The sequence below is a fragment of the Diplotaxodon limnothrissa genome, linkage group LG20 (assembly GCF_057381915.1).
Source record: "Diplotaxodon limnothrissa isolate DT_005_m linkage group LG20, D_limnothrissa_male_GT1.1, whole genome shotgun sequence".
NCBI lineage: Eukaryota > Metazoa > Chordata > Actinopteri > Cichliformes > Cichlidae > Diplotaxodon > Diplotaxodon limnothrissa.
Genome location: NC_140615.1, coordinates 32,090,869 through 32,114,602, shown reverse-complemented (window position 1 = coordinate 32,114,602; position 23,734 = coordinate 32,090,869). Strand labels below are relative to the sequence as shown.

At 38.2% G+C, this 23,734-nt stretch overlaps 2 protein-coding genes across 2 annotated transcripts; one reads left to right on the top strand and one right to left on the bottom strand.

Moving 5' to 3' along the window:
- Positions 1 to 4,850: 4,850 nt before the first annotated feature.
- On the bottom strand, positions 4,851 to 15,935 carry r3hdml (R3H domain containing-like). Its single transcript, XM_085345594.1, has 4 exons — positions 15,930 to 15,935; positions 14,844 to 15,053; positions 5,515 to 5,630; positions 4,851 to 4,974 (listed from the first exon to the last, which is right to left on the bottom strand). Exons 1-4 carry the CDS (start codon positions 15,933 to 15,935, stop codon positions 4,851 to 4,853), a joined length of 456 nt encoding a protein of 151 aa, XP_085201720.1.
- A 4,705-nt stretch (positions 15,936 to 20,640) lies between these two features.
- fitm2 (fat storage inducing transmembrane protein 2) lies at positions 20,641 to 22,184 on the top strand. The gene is made up of 2 exons (XM_085345119.1): positions 20,641 to 20,813; positions 21,407 to 22,184. Exons 1-2 carry the CDS (start codon positions 20,641 to 20,643, stop codon positions 22,014 to 22,016), a joined length of 783 nt encoding a protein of 260 aa, XP_085201245.1. The 3' UTR covers positions 22,017 to 22,184.
- Positions 22,185 to 23,734: the final 1,550 nt, after the last annotated feature.

Below are 23,734 nucleotides of genomic sequence, written 5' to 3'. Positions count from 1 at the left end.
AAAATCTGAATTTTCGGATTCTGAACTTGTCATCTAACACACACATACACCGAATGCACTGTGTTGTTGAGGAAAATGTGAGGACAAAGAAGTTGATATTAAGCGGTCCTGTTGTTTCTAAACCCGGAGAAGGAGGAAACAAAGATGCTAGGATCATTCAAGTCTCCGAAAAAAGCAGCAGCAGGGAGAATTTCATACTTTGAACCAGGAGTTAAAGCTGTATCACAACTGCTTTCATACATATGTCAGGATGTCAGGGGGGCAGTTTGAACTCTTGTTGGCAGAGTTGGGACCACATCTGAGGAGGCGGATGAATCATTTCAGAAAGCTAAAGAAAAATAAATGCTGCAAATTCATCCAGTGAAATTACGCGGTCGGTGTGAATTTGCACATTAAGAATGGGTGAATCCAAAAACTATTTTTAAAGCACAAAATATTCTAACAAATTTTACACATCTGATGTGTAAAGCCTTCAGGATGTCAGTGGAACTTCCATATTATGGTCTCCTAATGTGTCTTCAACTGTGCTCAAGATCAAGGTCAGATTTTACTGAAACAGGATTCATTTGCTGTGGACACGACTGTGAGCCTGCTTAACTTCTCAGTAGATTTAAATTCTCATGGCTTTGTGCGATACAACCACTGAAAACAAAATGCACAGCTTTCTTTCTGTGTGTCACGCATGATGATCACCTGTGACTGTAATTCTAACTGACAAAATAACACATCAAACAAAACTGTATAACTGAACAAAATCATGATGCTCATTGTTCTATACAGTTTCTCTTTATGCTGCATGTACTGTGTCATAATGAAATGAAATCATCTAGAGATTTATGCCGTAACAAAAACCCCTCACAAAACATGAATTGTAAATATAATTAAATAAAAATATTGTCCTGTCAGCAACTAAAATAGCAGCCTGGAAATCTTATCCCTGTCGCTTCACTCTTAACTGAAATGGAAAAGTAAATGGAGCTGGATGTAAACCGGCCAATGCAGAGAAAATTTAGAGAAGCATGGGGTGTTCATTAGAGAGATTAGTGTTAGTATATTCCCAGTTAGCTAGCCCATAGGGGGTTTGCTTGCCAGCTACAAAGTCCTAGAAGCAAGCCTGGCAGCGACAACCTTGAAATACTGCTGGACACATATATGAGAAGTTATTTTCACTATCTGAACTGACTTTCACTTCAGTGGTCACTAGGACTGAAATGTATGAAAATATCACCTCCTTCCTTTGTACAATTCACCTTTTCTGTGTAGCTGTTCCTTTTGCTGAAAAAATAGCCTACATATAGCGAATTGGCATAGTGGCACGAGAAGAAATGCAAGGAGGGAAGGAATAAACGAGCAAAGGCAGACTTAAAACATTGGACGGATATTTTCATTTCTCATTTGGCCAGAGCTTTGTTTAAATGGATTTGCATCCCTGGTGTGACATGCAAATTATTTAATGAATGACCACAGAAGCAAAAACTAAACTCCCACCAACTGCTGCATCAGACAGCTGGTATGATGCCGAGTAAGGCCTCTCTTGAGATGGTTCAAAACAGTTATGACAAAGGGGCAGTTTGTGTGCCTGTAGCAGCGATGTGTCCTTCTGCTGTTTTGTGTTTGCACAGCACCTTATATTGTAGCCATAAAATAATGCAGAGGCTTGTCACAGTGTCATAGTGAGGTTAAAATGTCAGTCTTTTTATGGATAGTGTAACTCTACAGAAAGAATGTTTTCAGAACTCCGTAAAAAATATCCAGTCCATGAGCACAGCTTGTCAAACAGAGCAAGCTTAAATCATTTCAAATCAGCCTGTGAGCCCTGTCACACTCACTGTACTCTTACAGCTCTTACATCTCAATATCTCTGAACCATCATCTCCATCAGGCCCAGCTCCCATGGCCTTTTTTTAACGACCTCCATATCTCTGACACACCTCCTGGATTACAGCCGTGTGAAAAAGACAGACATGTATGGTGGTGATATTTGCACCCTGAATCCCTTGTGATCCAGCAGAGCTCTGGAGCCAAGCAGCTGTTGCACAAAAACACTGAATAAGAAGCAAAAAGAGGCAAGCAGCTGCCATGCTTAGCCTCTTTTTAAACTAGTCAGCCACACGGATAAAAGCAAAAGTGTGTACTCACCAAATGGAAGTTCCATACTTGAACTGACTTGTGAGTTTACATTGACCATGTCGTCCTCTCCTTCCTCCCGAGCATATGTTTTAAATCCACTATTTTCTCCCCTCACCATAAGGTGTAAAATGTGGAAGTCTGGCGCAGGGTGCTGTAGTGCGAGAAGGGTGTTGTTGGTGCAAGGTAAGGCCGGTGTTGCTGCTGTTATCTTATTGATTTTCCTAATCTGGGCAAATGTGGGTGGGGAGGTTAAACAGTAACCAGGCTCGTATGGACACCAATCTATATAGCAGCTGTAGCTATGGCAACATGATGATAGAAACTCAAATAGACATAAAGTTATTGTGCTCTTTTCCCTCTTTCTCATCACCCAACAGCCATTTCTCAGTTGAAGATGAAAATTGTGTAAGAATAAGAGTTTATGTAAAATAGAATGAAAGAAAGAGGGTGGGGAGGGACATAAAAGACAGAGGAGTGGAGAATGTACTGAGGGTGGCAGCAAGCATACTGTATGACGAGTGACATCATCAGTTTTGTTTTGACTGAGGAGAAAACATTACTGCTTAGCCGTTATATACCTGGGGCCTGAACTCTCTGCAGATGCCAAAACATCCTCCCAGCAGAGATGGAAGCCCACCTTCATTTCATTGGAGAATGAGTTTAAATCAAATATATCGTTTGATTTAATTTCTTTGGCCTATAAGCTGTTGAGATGTCTGCCTTCTTTGAATGTAATGAAGCTAGTTGGCTCTTTGTCCTGTGCAGAAAAATACTCAGTTATGACACAGGTATTCTAAAACTACATTCACCAACCAAAAGAAGGTGCTCAGCATGATAAATGTGGCAATCATAAGGTCAGTGTGTGGCTCCTTCGCTCTACATTTGGGAAGTTCAACATTATTTTTCACCCCAATGCTTAAAGGTAAAGAATATGTGTGTCTGTCTGAGGGGATTATAGTGTAAAAGTGTAAAATCACTTTTAATGGCTAGCAAGAGTTGAAAATCATAATACAGCTATCAATTTACAATGTTTACATCCTCTGGCTTTCTTCTGCTAAGTGAGACGGTTGGCGTGTAAACATGGATGCCATCTCCTCACCGGAGCTTTAAAGTTTGCAAGCTTCACGCTTCAGTTGGTTGGCAGGTACAGCTTGGTAGACAGAGATTAATTCCCAAATGAAATTGCTCACAAAATGTTATGTTTTCATCCTTGAGCTAACTGGGACACACACCAAACAATCTAAATGGATAAAAAGAGACAAAAATCTGTACATTTGATTTGGAAACAAGCCGTCCTTTACGATAATTCTATATCGTGCTGGCACATTTCAGCTGCATGCAAACAGACATTTTTGCTTCCATAGGGAAATTTGTCATATTTTCTTTGGGCACCTTCAAAAATATGTATTAATTCTTTCTAGTTGCTTAGTTTAAGACTGGCTGAAGATTGCAAAATCCACTCTCTGGCACCTCTAAAGCTCATTAACTAACACACTGATACTGCTTGTTAAGTTAAAATCGCCTAAAATGTAAAAAACAGTAAGTGTAACAGCATCTAAAGAAAAACCAGATTAAATATAATGTGTTAATTTAATAGGATTAGCTTTACAAGGAAAAGGATTTTGATGTTGGTTTCTTCCGAGTTCAGTTTCTCTTGCTAATCATCTGCAGGGATGAGGCGGTGTGGATATTCTCATGAAAATTTCATCCAGCGAGGATAACGGTGTTTTCCAAACATCTAACTGTTTGTATCAGTGGAAACAGATTGATTGAAATTCTGAAAACAGTGTATGCAATTACCTGTAAAACCACACCTGCACAAAAATGTAGAGTAAGGAGAAACACCTTGCACAAAGAAAGAAAATTACACCCACTCTCCATTTCTGAATAGAGCTGCTAAATAAACAATCATTACAGTCAACAAAGTGCTGATCTCAGCTGCTCTTTATACTTGTTTGTGAGGGACTTTGTTTGCTTGGGAGAGACTGGTTTCTGTATCAAATGTTTTACGTTTGGGTGTGTGTGTGCGTGTGTGTGTGTGTGTGTGTGTGTGTGTGTGTGTGTGTGTGTGTGTCCACAAATCAGTTGAGCTGGGAGGCACAGCTGATTCCCTCGTATTTTAGGCCATAAAAGCTGCATTAGGCTCGGGTTTATGACAGAAAAAGTCTCTGATGGGTAAATGCTGAGCTGTAATGAGGTGAAATGCAGGACAGAAAATTTCCTGCAGCTGCAGTGAATAAACACAAGTGGTGAACAGCGAATTACTTGTGCTGAATATACAGCCTCATCAGTTATTTATAACTTAATTAATGTTCGGTCAGGCAAACAGGCAACCATAAATGCATTGTCATTTACTGTGGGAACAGGTTCACAGTCTAGAAAGACAATCAAAGATGTATATCAGGGCTTAAAATGAGCAACTTGTAGCATAAAACTGCTTTTTTTATTATTATTAAACAGGTTCTAACAGTGCAAAGCTCCTGAAAGTCAAAGGAAATAACAGTTTTAACATTATTTTGTAACTGGAATAGAAATTCAAGTGTTGCAGTAAATAAAGTATTTACAGTACAAATGGTAACAGTGGTAACTGGACACATGCGTCATTTATCCAGATTGTCTTGTTGTACAGCTTTTGTGAGTCACATTTGGAACTGTTGCGGATTCTTTTTTTCAGTTTACAAATTAAAACACTGTGTTGTGTTAATAGCTTCTTTCTTGTGTTAAAGTCTCCTGGGTTTTTTGTTCAGTGTGCACTGGTTTCTCCAGCAGGAGCCTCTGTAGCTGGATGGACAGAGAGAACATGGCTTTCCAGTCTTATACGGAGCTTCTCCTACCCAGTTTCCTCTGAAATACAAAGAAATATATTTAGCTAATTAAAAGGTGAGATTCTGAGTGTAATAGTTAAATGAGTATTTGCACCTGTGAGAGCAGGGTTTGGGTCTGTATTGGTTCTTTCTTTTTTACTTAGAACATGGACGAAAACAGCAACCGTCTATTTTCAGTTTTTGTTTTTGTTTGTTTGTTTGTTCTTTTTTTTGCCAACTTCATTAAGACATTTGTATATACAAGTAAAGCTCACTTTTTGTTCTTGAAATCTGCCTCTTGTGTCCTATTTGAACCTGGTTTGAACTAAAAACATTAAACTGATCCCATATGTGTGAAATAAAACAGATCATTTGGATTTAAAGCATTTTCAAGATCTAATAGTAGACTAAAACTGAAACTACAACCAACAATGATTAGCTTATTAGCATTTGCATAGAGGATACTTATTTTCTACTTTAAAAAATAGGCATCCTATGTGTCTCGGAGGAAGCCACAGTTTTGAGCTGCATCTTCAAACTTTTGGTGAAAAAGTGAATGAGCATATTTCCCAAACTTTACTTTATCAAGTAGTTGCAGACCAGCAGCGTTGCTTCCCTCCAGGTGCTGCCGAACACGTCCATGTTGGAGCACTTCCTGACAGCACATCCCACTCTGTTGGTGCTCGCCCACACCATCTGACACAAACCATAGACACATGTTTTCTCTTCATATGCACACAAGTCAAAGCACACACATTTACAGAGGTTAGCGCTAATTTGAAAACACAACTGTTAGGCTGCTTTAAACCCAGAAATATGCATTTTAACCCTCCAAAGCAAGAAAGTAGTGTTTAATAAAATAAAAGAGAAAAGGATCCGACCTTTTCCAGAAAGAATAGATTATAAATACTTGATTATAATCTAAATGATGAGTTTTTCAATAACTGAAGCCACATTTTTTATGGAACACATACACTGATGGTGCTATATTTACTGTTTCAAATGTGCCTAAAGAGCTGCACACACTTTACATTATTACATTATTATGATATACAACAGAACACAAGACATCTGATGGACGTGCATTGATTCTGTGTAAAATCAACAACCCTAAACAAAGAGTCCTGAGCATCACCATCATAGAGTCAGACTGAGAATAGATGAAGAGACAGAAAACACAGAAAAACATCCGGTTGAGTTAACACTGATTATACGCAGGGCAGCAGCTATAACTGAATAATTACAAAGTTGCTCTTCAAGCTACTCAAATGTACCACACGTGAAACATTCATTATTGAAAGTTAAAATGTTCAATCGAAACATAACACAGAACAAATGATGGTTGTACAAGAGTTTCACTCCTATTCACAAGAGCACCAGTCATTGGTAATTTACATAACAGCATTCTCTTGATGTGTTATTTTAGAAATCTTCCTATCCAGTAGCAATTTTGTTCTTCAGCCCAAAGACTTTGGGGGAGAGCTTTTCAAATTCAAATTCAAATTCAAATTCTATTTGTCACGTACACAGTCATACACAGTACAATATGTAGTGAAATGCTTGGACAACTGCTCGTGACCTAAAGAGAACAAAAAAGGAAAGGCTATGAATAAGATAGGAAATAAATATGAAAAATTAAAAAGGGTAAATTTAACTAGGAAGGAATAAAATATAAATTAAGGTTAAAAATGAAATAACTGTACAACACAAATTAGAATGAAGGGTAAATTTAACTGGGAAGAATAAGATAAAGATAAATATATAAATTAAAGTTGAAAATAAAATAACTGTACAACAAAATACACAATACACAATATAGAACTATATAAGAATGTATGAAGAAATCTAAATATAAATAAATATATACACAATAACAGCAGCTGTACAAGTATTAACCGGAAATGAAGAATATAGTGACCAGTGTTGTGCAAAACCAAAGTCCAGAAAGTCCAGTGTGTGTGTAAGAACCATATGTGTGGGTCAGTACTGTGTGGTGGTGTGATTGAGAGACCGTATCGCCTGCGGGAAGAAGCTCCTCCTCAGTCTCTCTGTGTTGGTCTTCAGGGAGCGGAATCGCTTTCCTGACCTCAACAGAGAGAACAGTCTGTTGTTGGGATGGCTGAGGTCCTTCACGATCTTCACCATCGAATCCCATCAACACTTTCTAAATGAATTCATAATAGTCCTTCAATTCCTTGGGGAAGGCTAGGTTTAGTGCATAGATTACTTCAAGCATCAATGCACAAGCTTGGGCCAGAGATCCAATGTTGTCCATGACTATCTCCCCTTCAACAAATATTCCAATGTCATCATAATGTCCATTTTGTCCATCCTCCCTGTTGATGACATAAATGCCCATGGTGTGCTTCTTCAGGTCTCTCTGGATATCATCTCCTTCAATGTCCTAAACATTTAATAAAAAGGTAAAAGAAAAAACAATTAACTCTACAATTAAATTCCAATCTAGTCGTTTGTGTGTGTGTGTGTGTGTGTGTGTGTGTGTGTGTGTGTGTGTGTGTGTGTGTGTGTGTGTGTAATACACACACACACACACACACACAGATATCTATCTAAAAAGTGTGTGTATAGATGACTTGCTTACAATGACTTAAATGACTTACAAAGAACTCCCGAATAAGGCTTCCGTCCTCTTCACCAAGGTAGAGGCAAAGTGCCCTGAGAACTGCTTCCCTTTTCACTTTAACATCACTTTCAGCCTGTTTAAAGAGAGTTGCTGATTAAACCAATTTGGAAAAAAGAACAATGTCTGACATTCGCAATAAGTAAATTTTATCATATGTCAGTTCAAACATAGTAAATAAAATTTATATATGAAATTTCAAAATTTAGATTGCTTGGCTGGTCACCTAAAACGGCTTATTGGACTCACCAGTGACCTGCCACTTAAGACAAAAGAAATCCAAATAGAATTTGCAATTAGGGCTGCTCAATTAATCGAATTTTAATCACGATTACGATCTGGGCTTTCAACGATCATTAAAAATGACTGAGCCGATTATTAGCCCCTCCCTCATTTATCCGCGACACCTTAAAGGCCAGTCCGTGAAAATATTGTCGGGCATAAACCGGTCCGTGGCGCAAAAAAGGTTGGAGACCGCTGATTAAGAGGACCCGAGGGAAGCTCGGAAAGCTAAGCAGAAGTTATTTGGAGAGGAGAGAGTGACTGCTGTTGGTTGAAAAGAGAGGTTAAAAAAAAAAAAAAACTTCAGTGGTGTTGCACACTATTTTATATTATTTTTTAAAGTCATTGAAGCCGGTCAGAGCAGCACACTCCGTTTTGTGTAACTATTTTTAAATCCCTGTAGAACCTGAACCGTGTAAGCTAGCGCAATAATTTTTTTTGCATATGAAACCGGAGGAGTTGTACTTACATCTGATGCCATCAGCTTGTCCTCGGTCACGGTTTCCTTCCACATATAGCTTTGCAAAAACTGCATAGAAAGCGCTTGCAGGAACAAAAACATAATATTCCAGAAACACGCTTTGCCGATCCGATCAGCTGTTCGTAACACTTCCCACAGTGAATCAGACGTCAGCACGAACTATCACATGTCGGCCATTTCCTCCCCGAAACCGGAAGTGACGTCATTTTCGCGGAAATGTAGTTTTTTACTTGTAGGCCTTAAAAGCCTATACTGGTCATGTTTGACTTTTCTGAATAGTTTCTGGGATGCTTAGAACTCGAATTGCACTGCTGGAAATCGTTTATTTTGATGCACCTTCTGTTTTCTTTGCAAATTTGCATCATAGGATTGTTTTTTCGTTTTTCCTGCAGTGTATATAAAAATTGGTGTATCTCCAAAATAAAACTATGAAGACACTCAAAATAAATTTCCTGTTGTTGTAAACTATTTTTTGCAACTTTTTTGTATTTAAAGTTTTGAGGGATAAACCTCTTAAATTTCTCCAAGTAGAAATATATGTAAAAAAACAAAACCGATTTTCAATTTTTTTGTAGTTTATTGCAACTTTTTTGCAATTTATGTAGTTACTATGGACATAATGCATACATATTATTAAAATATGGGCTATAACAGTTGTATAGCAACTTGAAATGCTCCCACAAATGGCACTACAACATGTAAAAAAATAATATAAGCTCTGGCGGACTTGGTTCTATGGTAGGTCTTAAAGGGTTAAATAAATATCGTCAAATAATCGAGATCTCAATTTCAGTGAAAATAATCGTGATTATCATTTTTGCCATAATCGAGCAGCCCTATTTGCAATATTCAGATTTACCTCTTGCATGATCTGCAAGTGGTGGGCAAGTTTCTGCCCAGAAACACCGCCCTTCTTCTGGAAAACTGTCATCAACTGAGGTGTAATTCTGTCTAACTGTGCCGCGAAGGTCATCTCCAGTTGAAGTGTTGTAATACACTGGAATTCAGCATTTACCTGTATCACACACACACACACACACACACACACACACACACACACACACACACACACACACACACACACACACACACACACACACACACAAAAAAAGAAGACTGGTGCTTAATCATTGGTATGATTATTTTGTTATTTCTTCATTAAATGCTACAATGCAATTGCCATCACTTCATAAAGCATGATTATCATATGGGTTAGTATACAGTGCATGAAGGATGTTACTACTGTTAATCAAAGAAGAAATGAATGGCATCAGTCCATTTAACGGGTTTAAAGGGTTTTAAAAAGCAGATATTTGTCTGTTTCAGGTGGTTGGCAACACATTTTCCTGTGCTCTTTGTCCACTGGTGGGAGTGTCTCACCTGTGAGGTCAGCGGGGCAGAACTCTGCCATCAGCAACAGAGAGCAGAGAAAATTTAGATGTGCAACTAAAAACATGCTTGCCATGTAAGCCCCAAACATCTCTGAAATTGCTCTGCAAACTTCAGAGTACTTATACTTCAGGAGTCCTGTGGGTACCGTAAAGACTCATGTATGCAAACAAACCACATTTTTTTTTGCAATCTGATCCTTTTTCTCTTGGCTGTTTCCTTCAGGGATCACCACAGTGAATGATCCACCTCCATCTAACCCTATGCTCTGCATCCTCTTAACTCACAAGAACTAAATTCCTGTTTTTCATTTCACTTTCGCAAGTTTTTTTTTTCTTTTGTCCTGGATAAAAGAAATTTAATCATATATATTAATTGATATTAATTAATATCAATATTAATAATCACAAGAACCCTTAAGATGAGATAGATAAACTTGTCCCTGCAATACTGTGACAAATACTGTTGTGATAAATATGTAAGGAATTTGCATGTACTTACCAAAATAACACCATCTTCTTGAATAAACAGTAACACATAAGGGGAAGAAAATCTGCCAGAAAAGGAAGACAAATAAAAAAAAAAAAACTTTAGAAAGACAAACAATTACCGTTTCCAAGCCATTAGTGCATTACTTCATGATACTCCCTTGTAACAAAACAAATCTTACTTGTGCCTCTGTGCAAACTACAGATGGCACGATACCACTTTTTTATGTCCGATACCGATATCATAAATTTGATTATCTGCCGATGCCGATATGAATCCGATATAGTGTATTTTATAATAAATAAAACTGTTTTTATAAATATTTTACTGCATTTTGTATAAGTTCATACTCAGTTTTAAAAACAAAACATTAAAGCTATTCTGTTATACCTGTATGCAAAAAATACACTGCACCCAAAATATTTTATACTTCAGCAATACTGATCAACCTAAAAAACTTACACCATCCTCCTTATTCAGGTATTCTAAACAGTACATAGAAATATTAAACTAACTAATAGGACTGCCAACTCCCAGCAAAAATATTAGGAAACCACCCCGCACCCTCCGCCTGATAATGCTTAATTGACGTAATCTACTTTAATGCACAGAAATCAATTATTTTTCTATAATAATTTGATTCAACATTTTTCTTCAATACAGTTGCAGACAGCGCAGACAGCGTACCTTCCCAAAGGAAAAAGTGCTATATGTACTACTATTACTAGGGCATATATTAGACTTAATATTTACTACATACAATAATGGATCTCTATACATTTAACCAGATCACCACTTTGGTAGTAATATTTAGAATAATTATTTATTAAAAGCTAGACATTTTAAATGAGAATAAGAAAGAAAATTATGTCTTTGTGTCTCCCTTTCCCTGTTAATGCCCTACCTGGCCCCTGGCAAAACTTTGCTAGATCCGCCCCTGCACAGTTACCAGATGTCAGCTACCTAAAAAAGGATCCTGGAGTTATTTGTCTCTCAGAAACAGTTCATAACTTCCCTTCAACTCATTCATGTGACCTAAAATGTAAACCTGTTTCTTCATTACCTGTTCAGCTCTAATGATTCAGTAAAAACTTCTCCTGGTTTCACCTTCATGTTTCCTTCTCACCACATATCCAAACTATCATGACCAGCAGCTATTACGGCTGTGGCTCCAGAAAACATAAGCGGATACTAGAAGTAATATTAAAAAAATTCTAGCAACAGCTTATCAAGCTTAAACGTGCTGCTGTTGTTTATCTGCCGTTTTCCTCTTTCTAGCGCAAACTGGGTGACTAACAAATGAGAGAGACTAGCGACAGAAAAGCCGATCAGCTGATAATCGATCAGTTTCATGATTGAAGTAGCAACAGGAGAGGGAGGGGGGAGAATGAGGGAAGAAGTTTTAGCTGTTCAGCATGAAGACACCGAATAACTCCAGCTTTGTGTCTTTTTTCATTCTAGCTGAAGTATAAAACAAATCGCTTCCTTTCCCCCTCAATACAAAACTCCGACAGCCAGTCCAGCTGTGGCTCCATACATCGGTTGTTAAGCTCAACATGGAAATACTATGCAAACATAAAGAGATGAACTTACACACTTGCTTTACTTCTCTGTGTTAGTTTTCTCTGAGATTAAATGCAGCGGTTTGGAAGCACGTAGCGAGGCTTTAAATGCTAAACCAGACCGCTGACAGGTCTTGCACTCAACAGCTCTATCAAGTGAAGCAACTTCTTTTCTGAGTTAATTTCAGTCCTGACAAACCTCACTCTCAGTGCCTTTTGATCTCACATTTTTGGCAACCACTGAGTTATTCTCCTCCACAGTTTACAACCATTATTTTTTTCTGCACAAAAGACGTTGTGCAACGCCAATCCTACTTATTTCCTACTGCACCCCTGACTGTGCAGGTGCGTTCAGAAGCCCCCTCCCCCGCCCGACTATTCCTTAATGCCAATGTTGTGGCGGGAGGGACGATTTCTCCACTTAAAACTGCAGGCGACTGTACAGTGAACTTTACAGCTAACTACAGAGAAATTGCCTCGTTCCATAATTTGTTAGTACAAAGTGTGCCACAAGAACTAAGCTAAAAACATATGACATTTTAACGCATCAATACAATTACTCTTTTAATAGAGCAGTAGCTAATAGAGCACATAGCTAGCTTAAGTCAAATTCATGACAAAGTTCAGAGGTGTACAACTACTTAGACTTCTTTCTCCATGTGCACACGTCTTAAAAAGTCAACATGCTTTGACTGAGGTAAAAAAATAAAACAAAAACGACCGTAAAAGGTTTACTTACCGAAGCTAGACCACCTTTATATTAGTGATGGGACGTTCTGTATCGAGGCTTCGGAGCGTGTGTCGAGTAATGGAGGGGGCGTTTCCGCGAAGCGCGTATCGAGGCTTGCTTCATTTATGGGAGGAGCTGAAAATGATGACGTCCGAAGCCTCGCTGCCCGGCTGTACCACGTGACTGGTTCATGAAGTGGTTCGAACTTTGCCGCGAGATATGACAGCGATATAAACCCCTCAGACTTCATTCAAAAATGTGGGTGTTTGATGGAGAGTTGCGGTTAGTGAGAGTTTGGAGACCGTTTGGAGGTTTATGAGAGTGAGGAAAGTCAGGAGAGAATGGAGCCAGCTAAGAAGAGGAGGATGTCCTCCCCTGTGTGGGAACATTTTGATCTTATTCCTCCCAACAAGGTATGTAAATTTCTACAGAAGATGTATTTTCATGATACTGATGGTGCAATACAATTTATGTTGAGCTGTCTTGACTTTTGTACAAGGTGAAGTGTTTTCTATGTGCCAGGGAGCTGGGATATAACAACAACAACACCTTATCCATGCTTAGGCACTACAGAGCTTTGCATGAGAATAAGGGGGACACCGATTGTGGAGCAAGACCAGGTGAGCCATCAAATGCAATGATAATATAGGATGCAGTAATGTTACTAAATGATATAACAATATTATACAACTGTTATAAGTTACGTATGTGATATTTATATTTGTGCTTTATCTTTATTGTCTTTCCTCAGGAGAACAATCTCAAATAGATGAAGACCTGGTCAGCATGGTGATTGAGGACTCCCAGCCATTTAGCATTGTGGAGGACAAAGGATTCAAAAGATTTGTTAAATCATTAAATCCTAGCTATGTTCTCCCCACTAAAAAGGTCATAAAAGCAGTGAAAATTTAGTCTTTACAGAATAAAATGTGAACAGGCAGTGTGTAGCTGTCCATACCTCAACGTTACAAAAGCACAACCACTGTCCACACCCCAACCACACCTCACCTCACAGTAAATGATCATTTCCATTTCAAGCATTTCCAAATAATCATTTCCCATACTGCCACTATAAATATACACAGTATACTGCCATCACTACAATATACATGTTTTACACACTCCTTTTGTTGTTGACATTTACAGGCTGTGTGCAAAATGCCACACTCTTCAAATTCATGCCAGCTATTATTTTTACGTCCAGTAGGTGTCCTGCTAGAGCAAATGAAGCTTCATGAAGCTTCGCGTTGGGGTGAACCAATTGGATGAAAAGCTTCAGTGCTTCATGGGGCTTCATCTGCCCATCACTACTTTATATGAAGTTGTGCGATTAACTTGAGCCCGCTTGCAGCACACAAAGAGTCCGCTTCTTCAGTCCGCGCGCAAAATGGTGGCCTGTCCTAACGCATGCGCAAAATGGCCCAGCAGGAGGCTATGAAAAACATACTTAAGCATTTTGAGCTACATTTAATTAACTAAAATTAATTGGATTAAAACGCAGGGAATGTATTCTGGAGTTACTCGAATTATATATGTAGACAGGAATTACTCATTTGAATTGAAAAGATATACCAAAATATAATATGCTATATTTAAAAGGAGACAATATCACTTTTTTCAGTGTATTCTGTATAAAACACCAAAGCCACACAAAGTCAAACACCCAAACTATGCAGGCAATGCTCCCAAGTCATGATCACATTATTATTGTTTTTCTCCATGGTTACTTTTATTGAAGGGCCAACAATAAAACAGTAATTTATCACTGTAACTGATTGCAGTGACTAGTGCCTGTAATGACTAATTCTGCTATTTTATATTGTTAGGTAGCACATGAAGTAAAAAGTAGCATAGCCCTCTGAAATACAATGAAGAACTTCAAAAGAACATAAACAAAACTACAAAAATACCACAGAATTGTATTTAATGCAAAGTTATCAAGAAGATATTGTTTTGTCTTGAGCACTGTAGAGTATTTTTTTAAGTTATTTGTTTTCTTGTCATATTTTATGTATTCTAGACTCTGACTGATTAATCAGTTGGTTGATATTATAGCCGATATTGGCTTATCACCAGTTTATTGGATTCAGCTTACATGGATGGATTTGGGAATTCTGTAATTTCATAGTTTGTCCAGCAGAGGTCTCTGACTCCCCATTTTCAATTCGTTCAGCACTGTCTGCAGCACATGTAGCAGAGCTGGGGTCTTCACTATAAGCTGCCTGCTAGTTTGTATAATGAACTGCTGGAGGTAACACCTCACTATTTAACCTTTTTAGTGCATTTCATACAAACAAACTGTCTATGTGTGTCCATATATATACAAGTGCCTCACCATGTACTCCATATTAGCAGCAGGAGGAAAGACCTGAGAGCGGACTCGGTTATGGTAATCCAGCAGGGCATTCATCTCTCTGGGTGAAATTGCTGGTTTACGTCTGCTGCGATAAGTATTGACGCCTCCAGGCATCATCCACAGGGTGGCAGCCAGCATAAGCTGAACACAAGCAGTCATCTGAGGCCTGTGGAGGAGGAGGCAGCAGCTCTGAGGAGCAGAGCAGATTACATGATAGTCAAATTTACAAGTAAAAAACACAGTCAAATCCCAGGCATATGGTAATTTAATAAGTTGTGTGCTGAATTTGGTTAATTAAACCAGATAAGAGGCAAAAGAGTGTCTCATCAACATATTTGTAAAGGTGACCCTTTTTTTGCAACTATTCATAAAAGGAAAAGGAGCCAGTTTAACTCTCTGGGTTGAGCACGTGACCTTCTGCTGCAGAGATAAATACATCAGCCTGGGTTTGAGTCTGACCTCAGGGCCTTTGCTGTGTGTCTTCCCCCACTTTCTCCACACTTTACTGTCTCATGTTTCACTGTGTGCTCTCTGACAAAAGTGAAAAAAGCCCCAAAAGGTTTTGAGGTCACTTTGCAATGTGTTTTATTTCTATTACCTATTATTATTATACTTATTATTATTATTATTTAATAACAAAATTTGAGAAATATCATAAATCATATGGATTTTATAACAAGTCCATATCAGGTTAGCAATCACACAATTAACCTTAACAACTACTTGAAGGACAAACGAAGTATAAAGTTGGTGTAAGAAGAAAAATTTGTTAAATAACAAGAATGTCAATACATTTCAGTATACCTCAATTTAATGCATTTTCCCAGTCAGAAAATATCATTTTACCCATCCACTACTTGTTTTTGTTTTGTTCTTAGTTTTGGTGGTCTTCAAAAAAACACACAGCAAGGTATTGATAAAAACTATTAGAACAGGTCAGAAACCATGATTGCTGAAAGATTAAACGTTCAATTAATTTAAACACTTCATTATCACATGTTCATTTTCTTTGCAGTCTTCAATCATGCCTTGTACACAGTGCGTGGAATAAGCTGAGCCTCGTACCTGCATCAGTGGATCCTTTCACAGTCAGACAAGCTGCAGAGGAGCTCCTCACTTCAGAGTGCGCGTTTGCAAACAAGCCCGTTTGTCATGTGTGGCAGGCAGTTTTAACTGAAGCACAAACCCTCCTGTATGCTGACTTCTTCTTCTTCTTTCCTGAAAATTTATTGTCTGTCTCTTTCGTTCTCCTTACTTCACAAACACAGGAAATTGCGTCTGAGAACATGAATCTCAATCATAAAATATTTTACCGACCGCCATCCTTTTTGACAGGGTCAGAACCACATCTGATTTAATTTATGAAAGGACTTTGGTGGACTTTACTTTATCAGCAGCAGCAAGTAAACATTTTCACAATGAATCATGCATTTTATATGTTTTTACTGTATATTATTGTACATTATTCTTAATTAATAATGCAAGCTTGGTTATATTATGTTGTTGCACATCTGACTTTTCAGTAATTTCTAAGTGTGGACAAGAGGAGTTAGAGTTGTGGTTTTAACACCTAATGATAAATACTGTTCCGAAATAATTATTACTGGAATCAATAACAGACATCTTTATATTAAATAATGGAGGAATTCAGAATTTCAGAGCTTGAGGCTGGTTTACGAGAGATGTTTTAGTTTCCTTACCTCGCTGGATTTCTTCAATAAAAAATACAATAAAAAGCTGAATAAGCAGGATAATAGGAAGCTTGTAGGAGATGGGCAAAGAATGTGCATTTAAGAAAAAGGAGGGAGAAAGTGGCTGCAGACTCAGGGTTTATCTGCAGCTGTTGTTGGTTCAAGAGATTTTGAAGATGCACTGCATCACCTGGATCTACAGGTAATGGTGTCAGAGAGATGACACAGGGGAAAGCACAAAACTGGACTACAAAATTATGAAATCTTTACTAGATATCAATTTTGCCAGTGAAGTCATGACCATATCATTGATCATGTCCAGACTGCATGCAGTGCAGCTGATATTTTTTAGAGCTCTCAGTGAATGTCCCCTTGTATTTATGCTTCTGCTCTGCATGCTGGATCTTCTCCATTGTGTCAAAAAACAGAGATCCTACTAGTTTAGGGATGAAGCTGCAAGGATGCACGTCTAGCAAGTAGGGCAGCGGAATCTGCTGGTTTTAAATGCATGCACTACAATATTTTTCCAGCACATTCCATACTTTATATCATTTCTGCTGAATGTTCAACTCTCGACCACTTAGGCATGAATAGGATGTTCTCTGCAGTGGTGACAGTCTTACCCTGAGAAAGCAATTCATGTTCCAAATTATATTTTTCTATGGAGATCAAGTGATTATTATAGCAGCTAACATAATAAAATACTTTATTTCATCTTGAAGTTTCATCTGGTCTTCAAGGTCATAATTTATCTTTGTTAGAATTTTTCATTTTAGGTTTTTCCTCCAGTGTGATTACCTGCCCTGTTTGGGTCACCCATGTCTTAATGTCCTGCCCACTCTTTGTTTCTCCCTTTTTCTGTGCCAGTATTTTGCTTCATCTGTGAGCCTTCAAGTGATTTTATTCTGTTCTGCACCATCTTACTGAGATATATTTGAGCGGGTTTCACAGAAATCCTGTTTACTGCACATTTTTATTATACTTTATGCACATGGCTCTGCTTTGTGCATTGGAATACTGTGTACATCTTTACTTGCTGTCACAGTCAGTAGTCATAGGTGCATTACTTAGCATTATTCTTGCCTAGATCATCTACCCCTGCATTTCCTATTTGCCTTGTTAGTACAGCAGAAGAGAAAGACTCAACATCAATGGCCACATTTTGTCTGAAGATTCCATGTCACCTGGCTGGTCAGGTAACATAGTGTAGCCTTCAAAGTCATGCTGCAGCATACGTCCATATAGGCTCCCAGACGTTGTGATTTGTGTGTGAAATGCACAGAAAGGCAAAAAAAAAACCTTGAACGCACACAAGGTCAATGTCACATCGTGTTGTCGATCCTTTAAACTCAAGCACTTTTTCCACTTGCTTGTCTATAACTGGCAACTGTTTATTTTTTATATCTACTTTCTATCTACTTGCACTTTATCATATTAGTATTGTTCTTGATTTTTTGTTCAAATCTCTTTAGCATTCTGTCAGTGGAGCTGAATGAACAGATTAGCTTGAACTTAACGTACTGAATGCAAAGACCCAACTTTTAAAATTAGCATCAGCCACATGCATGACAGTTTTTGCACATAGTTGATATATAAGTCGTCACACATCAAAGAAGGGAGAATATATCCATCAAACCTGGCTGTTAAATATCAAAAAAGAAGGAAAGAAAAAGGTCAAGCAGCACAGGCTCAAAGTATATTTATTCAGTCATCTGGTGCTTCCCGCTGACAGAGGAGAAAGGTGAAAGTGTGGCTGTACTGCAGAGTATTTGCCAGCCTCAAAGGAAAGAAAGGTATTGTGATAAAATCTTTAAAGCTGAGCTACTATTCACTAACATTGTAGGAAACATCACATGGGGGCTGCAGCATAAACCAGATATATACAAATATAAAACCATAACACTTAAAATACATGCAGAGGCTGTTTGACATTAGAATAGTGTGTTTATAAAAGCAGGGATCAGGGTAACTATGAGAAAATGATAAGTGGTGAAAAATTGTTTTGCTTTTACAATTTTAGAAAAATCTCTATTAAAACAAGGTGGGTGTGATTTGCTAAAACTTTAGTTTGCATCTTTTCAGTTGATTAGTATTTAATTTAAACATTTTTAGCTCTTTTCAATTTTTTTAAACATATATTTATAGATATTTATATACTTTTTAATGGAACTTATTGGCTGTCATTTAATAACAATGAATACAAATATATCAGAAGTTTATTTTTTCCTAAATGCACAAATGAACTGCAGAAAGGAATTTAAACATGGTGCACCATGGGGTATTAGTTCTCAAGAGTCTGGAAATTTGAATGGTGAAACTTCACCAGGGGGGTCAGAAATAGGTCAAACCTTGGAGAGGATAATTATCTGGCTGGACTAGACCAGTTTTATTTTGGTTTTTGGAGTCCCTCTCTTACTGCCTGCAGCATGACATCATCTGGTTCGATGCACTGCAGGACAGTTACATGCAAACTTCCCTGTGACATTGCAGATCAATCTGAAAGGAGATGAGAAGAACTCAGTGACCTCTATATTTACCTCAAGAGAAGCAGAAAACACACCTGTGCAGTGATGATTACTGCAGGAGATTTTTTTTTAGTTTTCCATCTTGTTCTTTACATTTGCTTACGTCTTTATCACTTGAGTAAGGCCCTCAAAAGTTTAGTTTCATCAAATGTTTTGTTTTGCAAAAAGATTCCTTTTTTCAATCTAACTATAGAAATCTGAGGTGTGATTCAATCAGGTCTTGAGCTGTCTGAAATGTAATCTGAAACCATTTAATCTGGATGGGTTTTTTTTTTTTGCCTCCTGACAGAGTTTGTAGTTTGGCAGCAATCCTTGAAGAACAATCAGCCAAACCGGAGGCATGCTTGGAAAATTGCTTTTTAGAGAGGCTTGTTTGCCAAGTCAGAGTGCACTGGGGACAAACTTTGTCCTTCAAGGGGAGATTTATTTTATTCCAGTATAATCACAATCAATCAGCAGGAGCAGGATTCAGTTTTACAAACATCAGCACCAGCTCTCATCAACACTTCCATTAATTACCTTAAATTGTATGTGTAGACAGTGAAAATATATGTATATGATTTGCATTTATATCTATTTTTTTTAGTTAGTATTATTAAATACATTTTTTAAACTGTTAATTACAAAGTATGAATATATTGTGTTGCATGTAATAACAGAAAAACTGGGAGAAATAAATTAAATTTGACCCAGAAACAGAACTCTTTTAGCAACTTTTCCAGTAGATAAATAATGTAGATTGCATCACAATGATGTCAGTTTAATGAGGAAGACATACCACATGTGGAAATAAGGGGAATTTGACCAGATGCTGTCAAAGAGGTCTCTTTTAAGGTTCAGGGAGACAGGATCACATTTTTTGAGAAATATACAGAAGATCTTTCTTCCGTTCTTTCTTTGTTTTTTCTTGGATCATCTAAGTGAGTTCAGTGAATTCATTGTACTGAAATGGCCTCAACAGTCCCAAATCCAACAGGTAGACGTGGAGATTCACAATATGGAGCTGCAGCCGACATACCGGCAGGAACTGTGTGATGCTCATCTCAGAAGGAACCAAAATCTCTGAAGCACCCCCTAGGGTAGCTGTTGCTCAGGAGTAGAGCAGGTTGCCTGATGTGCAGATGTGTATAGAGGTGTTCCTTTTTTGTTTTCTTTTTTTTTCCCTGTCCCGTTTGGATCTTTAGCCATCAGAATTGTTGTTTTAAAGCCAAAAAAGATGCCTGGCAGGTTTACTTTACCAAGTGGATCATCATGGCCTTGCCTGGCTGGTCTTGGTTTTAGGACTGTGGTTTAATTGTTTTCCTCCATTTATTATGTTATTTTGGATTAATATGTATATCTACGAAAACATATGTCAGATACAAAGAAAGTGAAAGGAAAGTTAAGAAGAAAGTAGCACATCACCCTGTACGGTGGGGGCGCTATCCATTTGAATTTACCGTTTGTAGTCTGCCGTTAAAAACACAAAGAAGAACAATAAAATCTCATTGGTTGACCTGCAGTGACGTCAAAGCAACGTACCCCTCCCCGCCGGTGTAGAGCAACGGTCATAGCATCAACATGGCGTCGTTGGATGTCATTGTGGATAAGTTGGTGGTACTGTGGAGGATACCGGCCGTCCGACAGAAGTTCCCCTGGAGTTTTTTGCTCATCTCGGTCGTGGGGTCCGTCCTGAAAGAGCTGGAGTTCGTTCCGCAGACGTATTTCAGCAGCAGCAAAAACGCCCTGAACGTGTAAGTATGACGACGCGATTGATTAGCTAACACAACCGATTCATTCAAGCTCGTGGGCACACCTGGCGTTCACTTTAAGGTGACTTAAAAGCACCTTTATAATTTTCTTTTTTTTAATGTTTTAATGAATTTGGCAAGACTGGAGAGATGTAGGTCAAGGGTGAACTGTTCAACTGTCGGGCTAATGAAGTCCTATTTGTTGAACACAACTCAAAACAAACAAAAACTGCTTGGCTTACCTGGATTTTGTAGGAGCAGAAACTGGCAATTGTTATTATTTATGTCCTGCTATTTATATTTTTGTTCCATGCACAGCTAGTGTGGAGCATCCACAGTTTCGTTGTACATGTACAATGACAATAAAAAGCTATTATATTCTATTCTAAAAAGAAATCTGTACATATGTACCAGTATATGTGCTGGTGTTACAGATGGTTAGAAACAGAAGTAAAAACCTGGAGTATACAGAATGTTTATGCATAAACATTCTGTATTGGCCCAGGAGTATGAAATATACATTCTGTGTACATATGAGATTAACTTTATCTTGAAGTGGTAAATTGTTTCATCAGACTGCTCTGTTTGTCTTGCAGGTATTTTGTTAAAGTGTCCTGGGGCTGGACGCTGCTGCTGCTAACCCCCTTCCTCCTCCTCTCCAATGCCTCCTTCAACAGGAGTGTCTCCTTTCTCGCCTGGCGGCTGCTTTCTCTGGTGGTGGCAACAGCTGTCTGGTACGTCTGCACAGAGACCTTCTTCTACATCGAGGATGTGACCGGTTCTTGTTATGAAAACAGCTTGGTAAAGGTTGATTACAAGGAGTTCACATCGAAAGCTGTCTGCAGGCGGGCTGGATTCCACTGGGTTGGCTATGACATCTCAGGACACTCCTTCATTTTGGCGTACTCCACCCTCTTCATCATGGAGGAAATTGCCCCGATGAGCTCTCTCAATACCACCAGCTTGTCTGGACTTCCCAGGAAGGTCTTGAGCCTGCTGTATATAGCCTTGAATCTTATCATGATCATTTGGGTGTGGATGTTCACGTGCACCTCTGTTTATTTCCATGACCCATCTCACAAGTTGTTAGGAACCATATGCGCCCTGCTGGGGTGGTATTTAACATATCGGGTTTGGTATGTAAAGCCAATGTCACCAGGACTTCCCCCTCAGCGCCACCCAAAAGAACAGAAGCCGCATGCCTAAGCTAAACACTCAAGTAAAATCATCCTCAAAATAACACACTACATTTGACGCTATCTGCATCCAGGTCCAAGCCAGCAACTCTACTTGAAGCTATTTTAAGTAATTCCCCTCTTCATAGGCTGGCCACCTTGTACACAATGACTTACTTGCAATTCTTCATCTGTTTGGCAGCTGCTGATCCCAAAATGACTTGTAATCTGAGATAAAAGCACAGAGCTGCTCTGCTGCCCAGCTTCAGTCCTCTCACCTTCAGCCTCAAGGTTCGCTATTATTTGCCTGACTTATAGTGCGTTATTCCAAACTGAGTATTTGCAGTTTTTAGATATGTATGGGAACAGTTGAGAATGTTTACAGCTCCAGTTGTATAGCACTGATGATGTGTGTTTTTTGCAAACCAATGTACAGTAAATGTTCATTGTTATTTATTTAGAAAGCTTTGAACAAGTCATTGTAATCCAGTGAAGCTGCATTTCATCCTACGTATAATATTTGAAATCTGTTTTTTTTGATTGTGAATGATTTGGGGTCAAAGTAACTGTGTGTCAACATTATGTGTAGTTTAAGTTTGTTCAGGGATGTAGAATGTGGTTAGGAATAAGAATTTTAATATATTTAATTAAGAAATATTATTAAGGTTGGAAATATTCAGTATTGAGCTTTAACTAACATTTATTTTCATCATTAATTGATATAAAGAGGGGTTTTTTCCTGTTAATTATTTCATGAAAAAAAAATGCCTAAACTGTTTAAAGGAAACTATTTTTCCCTACAGCAAAGATATAATTTAAAAACATGGAGAAAAGCAGCTTTATGCTTATGTTGCCATCAGCTTTTGAAACACTATCAATTTTTATTTTAACTGGTCTTTAAAAGACAAATCAGACAAGATTAATATTCCTCTGTGCCATAAGTTTCTGAACAGAAGCTATTAAAAATGCTGAACAGTGTAGTTTACTGGTGCTGGATTGCTTTTTAGGATTCAGCTTCAGATTTTCCTTTTCCATAAAGTTTATAGTTAGAGTTGGGTGACCCTGAATCATCCCTTAGTTATGCTGCTAGACGACTTCCCATGATCCACTGAGTACTCTCCACTTTACACGTATTTATTGGTCACTGCTGCATGTCATTAACTTCTGTAGTTTGTGTTTGGACCTGCTTGCTGGTCGTGATCTCTCTGTATTCTCCCTGTCTTGCCCTACTTAACCCTCAAACCCTAACTGGCCTAGGTCAGCCCTCTCTTCCTTTTTAAAAGGGAGTTCTTCCTCCTCGTTGTCACTAAGTGCTTGTAGGGGATCATCTGATGGTCCTTAGCTCACACTATGAAGCACCTTGATCTGTGTGATTTGGCCTTATATGAATAAATCAGAATTCCCACTTACACAATCTTGCTTCCTTAAACACTCACCAGTACATCTCTGGTAAAAACCACAGCATAAATTTCACTTTAAAAGCTGAACTTTTATATTTTTGATTTATACAGGAAGTAGGAGCCAGAAGATTTGTGTAAAAAGAGTGACTTTTTTGAGCTATGAGGAAAAGTATAGAATGACACCAGTCATATTTTGTTAAAGTTCTGTTAAGCTTACAAATATGTAAATCACAGAAGAATGTTTCAGTTTTCTACTGTTGGGATTTATGTATCAAATATAAAAAAAATCGACTTTCTCCTCCGTGCAGGAAGCTCTGAGTTTTTGTCCAAATAAACCAACAAAAAAAAG

Bases quoted from the DNA above. Each gene is read 5' to 3' on its own strand.
- fitm2 (XM_085345119.1), top strand. From the start codon at position 20,641: ATGGCGTCGTTGGATGTCATTGTGGATAAGTTGGTGGTACTGTGGAGG. The intron at 20,814-21,406 runs GTAAGTATGACG...TTTGTCTTGCAG, and splicing joins AGCAAAAACGCCCTGAACGT to GTATTTTGTTAAAGTGTCCT.
- r3hdml (XM_085345594.1), bottom strand. The intron at 5,631-14,843 runs GTGAGGCACTTG...GGTTTGTGTCAG, and splicing joins CTGCTAATATGGAGTACATG to ATGGTGTGGGCGAGCACCAA. The intron at 4,975-5,514 runs GTAAAGTTTGGG...TTTGTATTTCAG, and splicing joins GTCTGCAACTACTTGATAAA to AGGAAACTGGGTAGGAGAAG.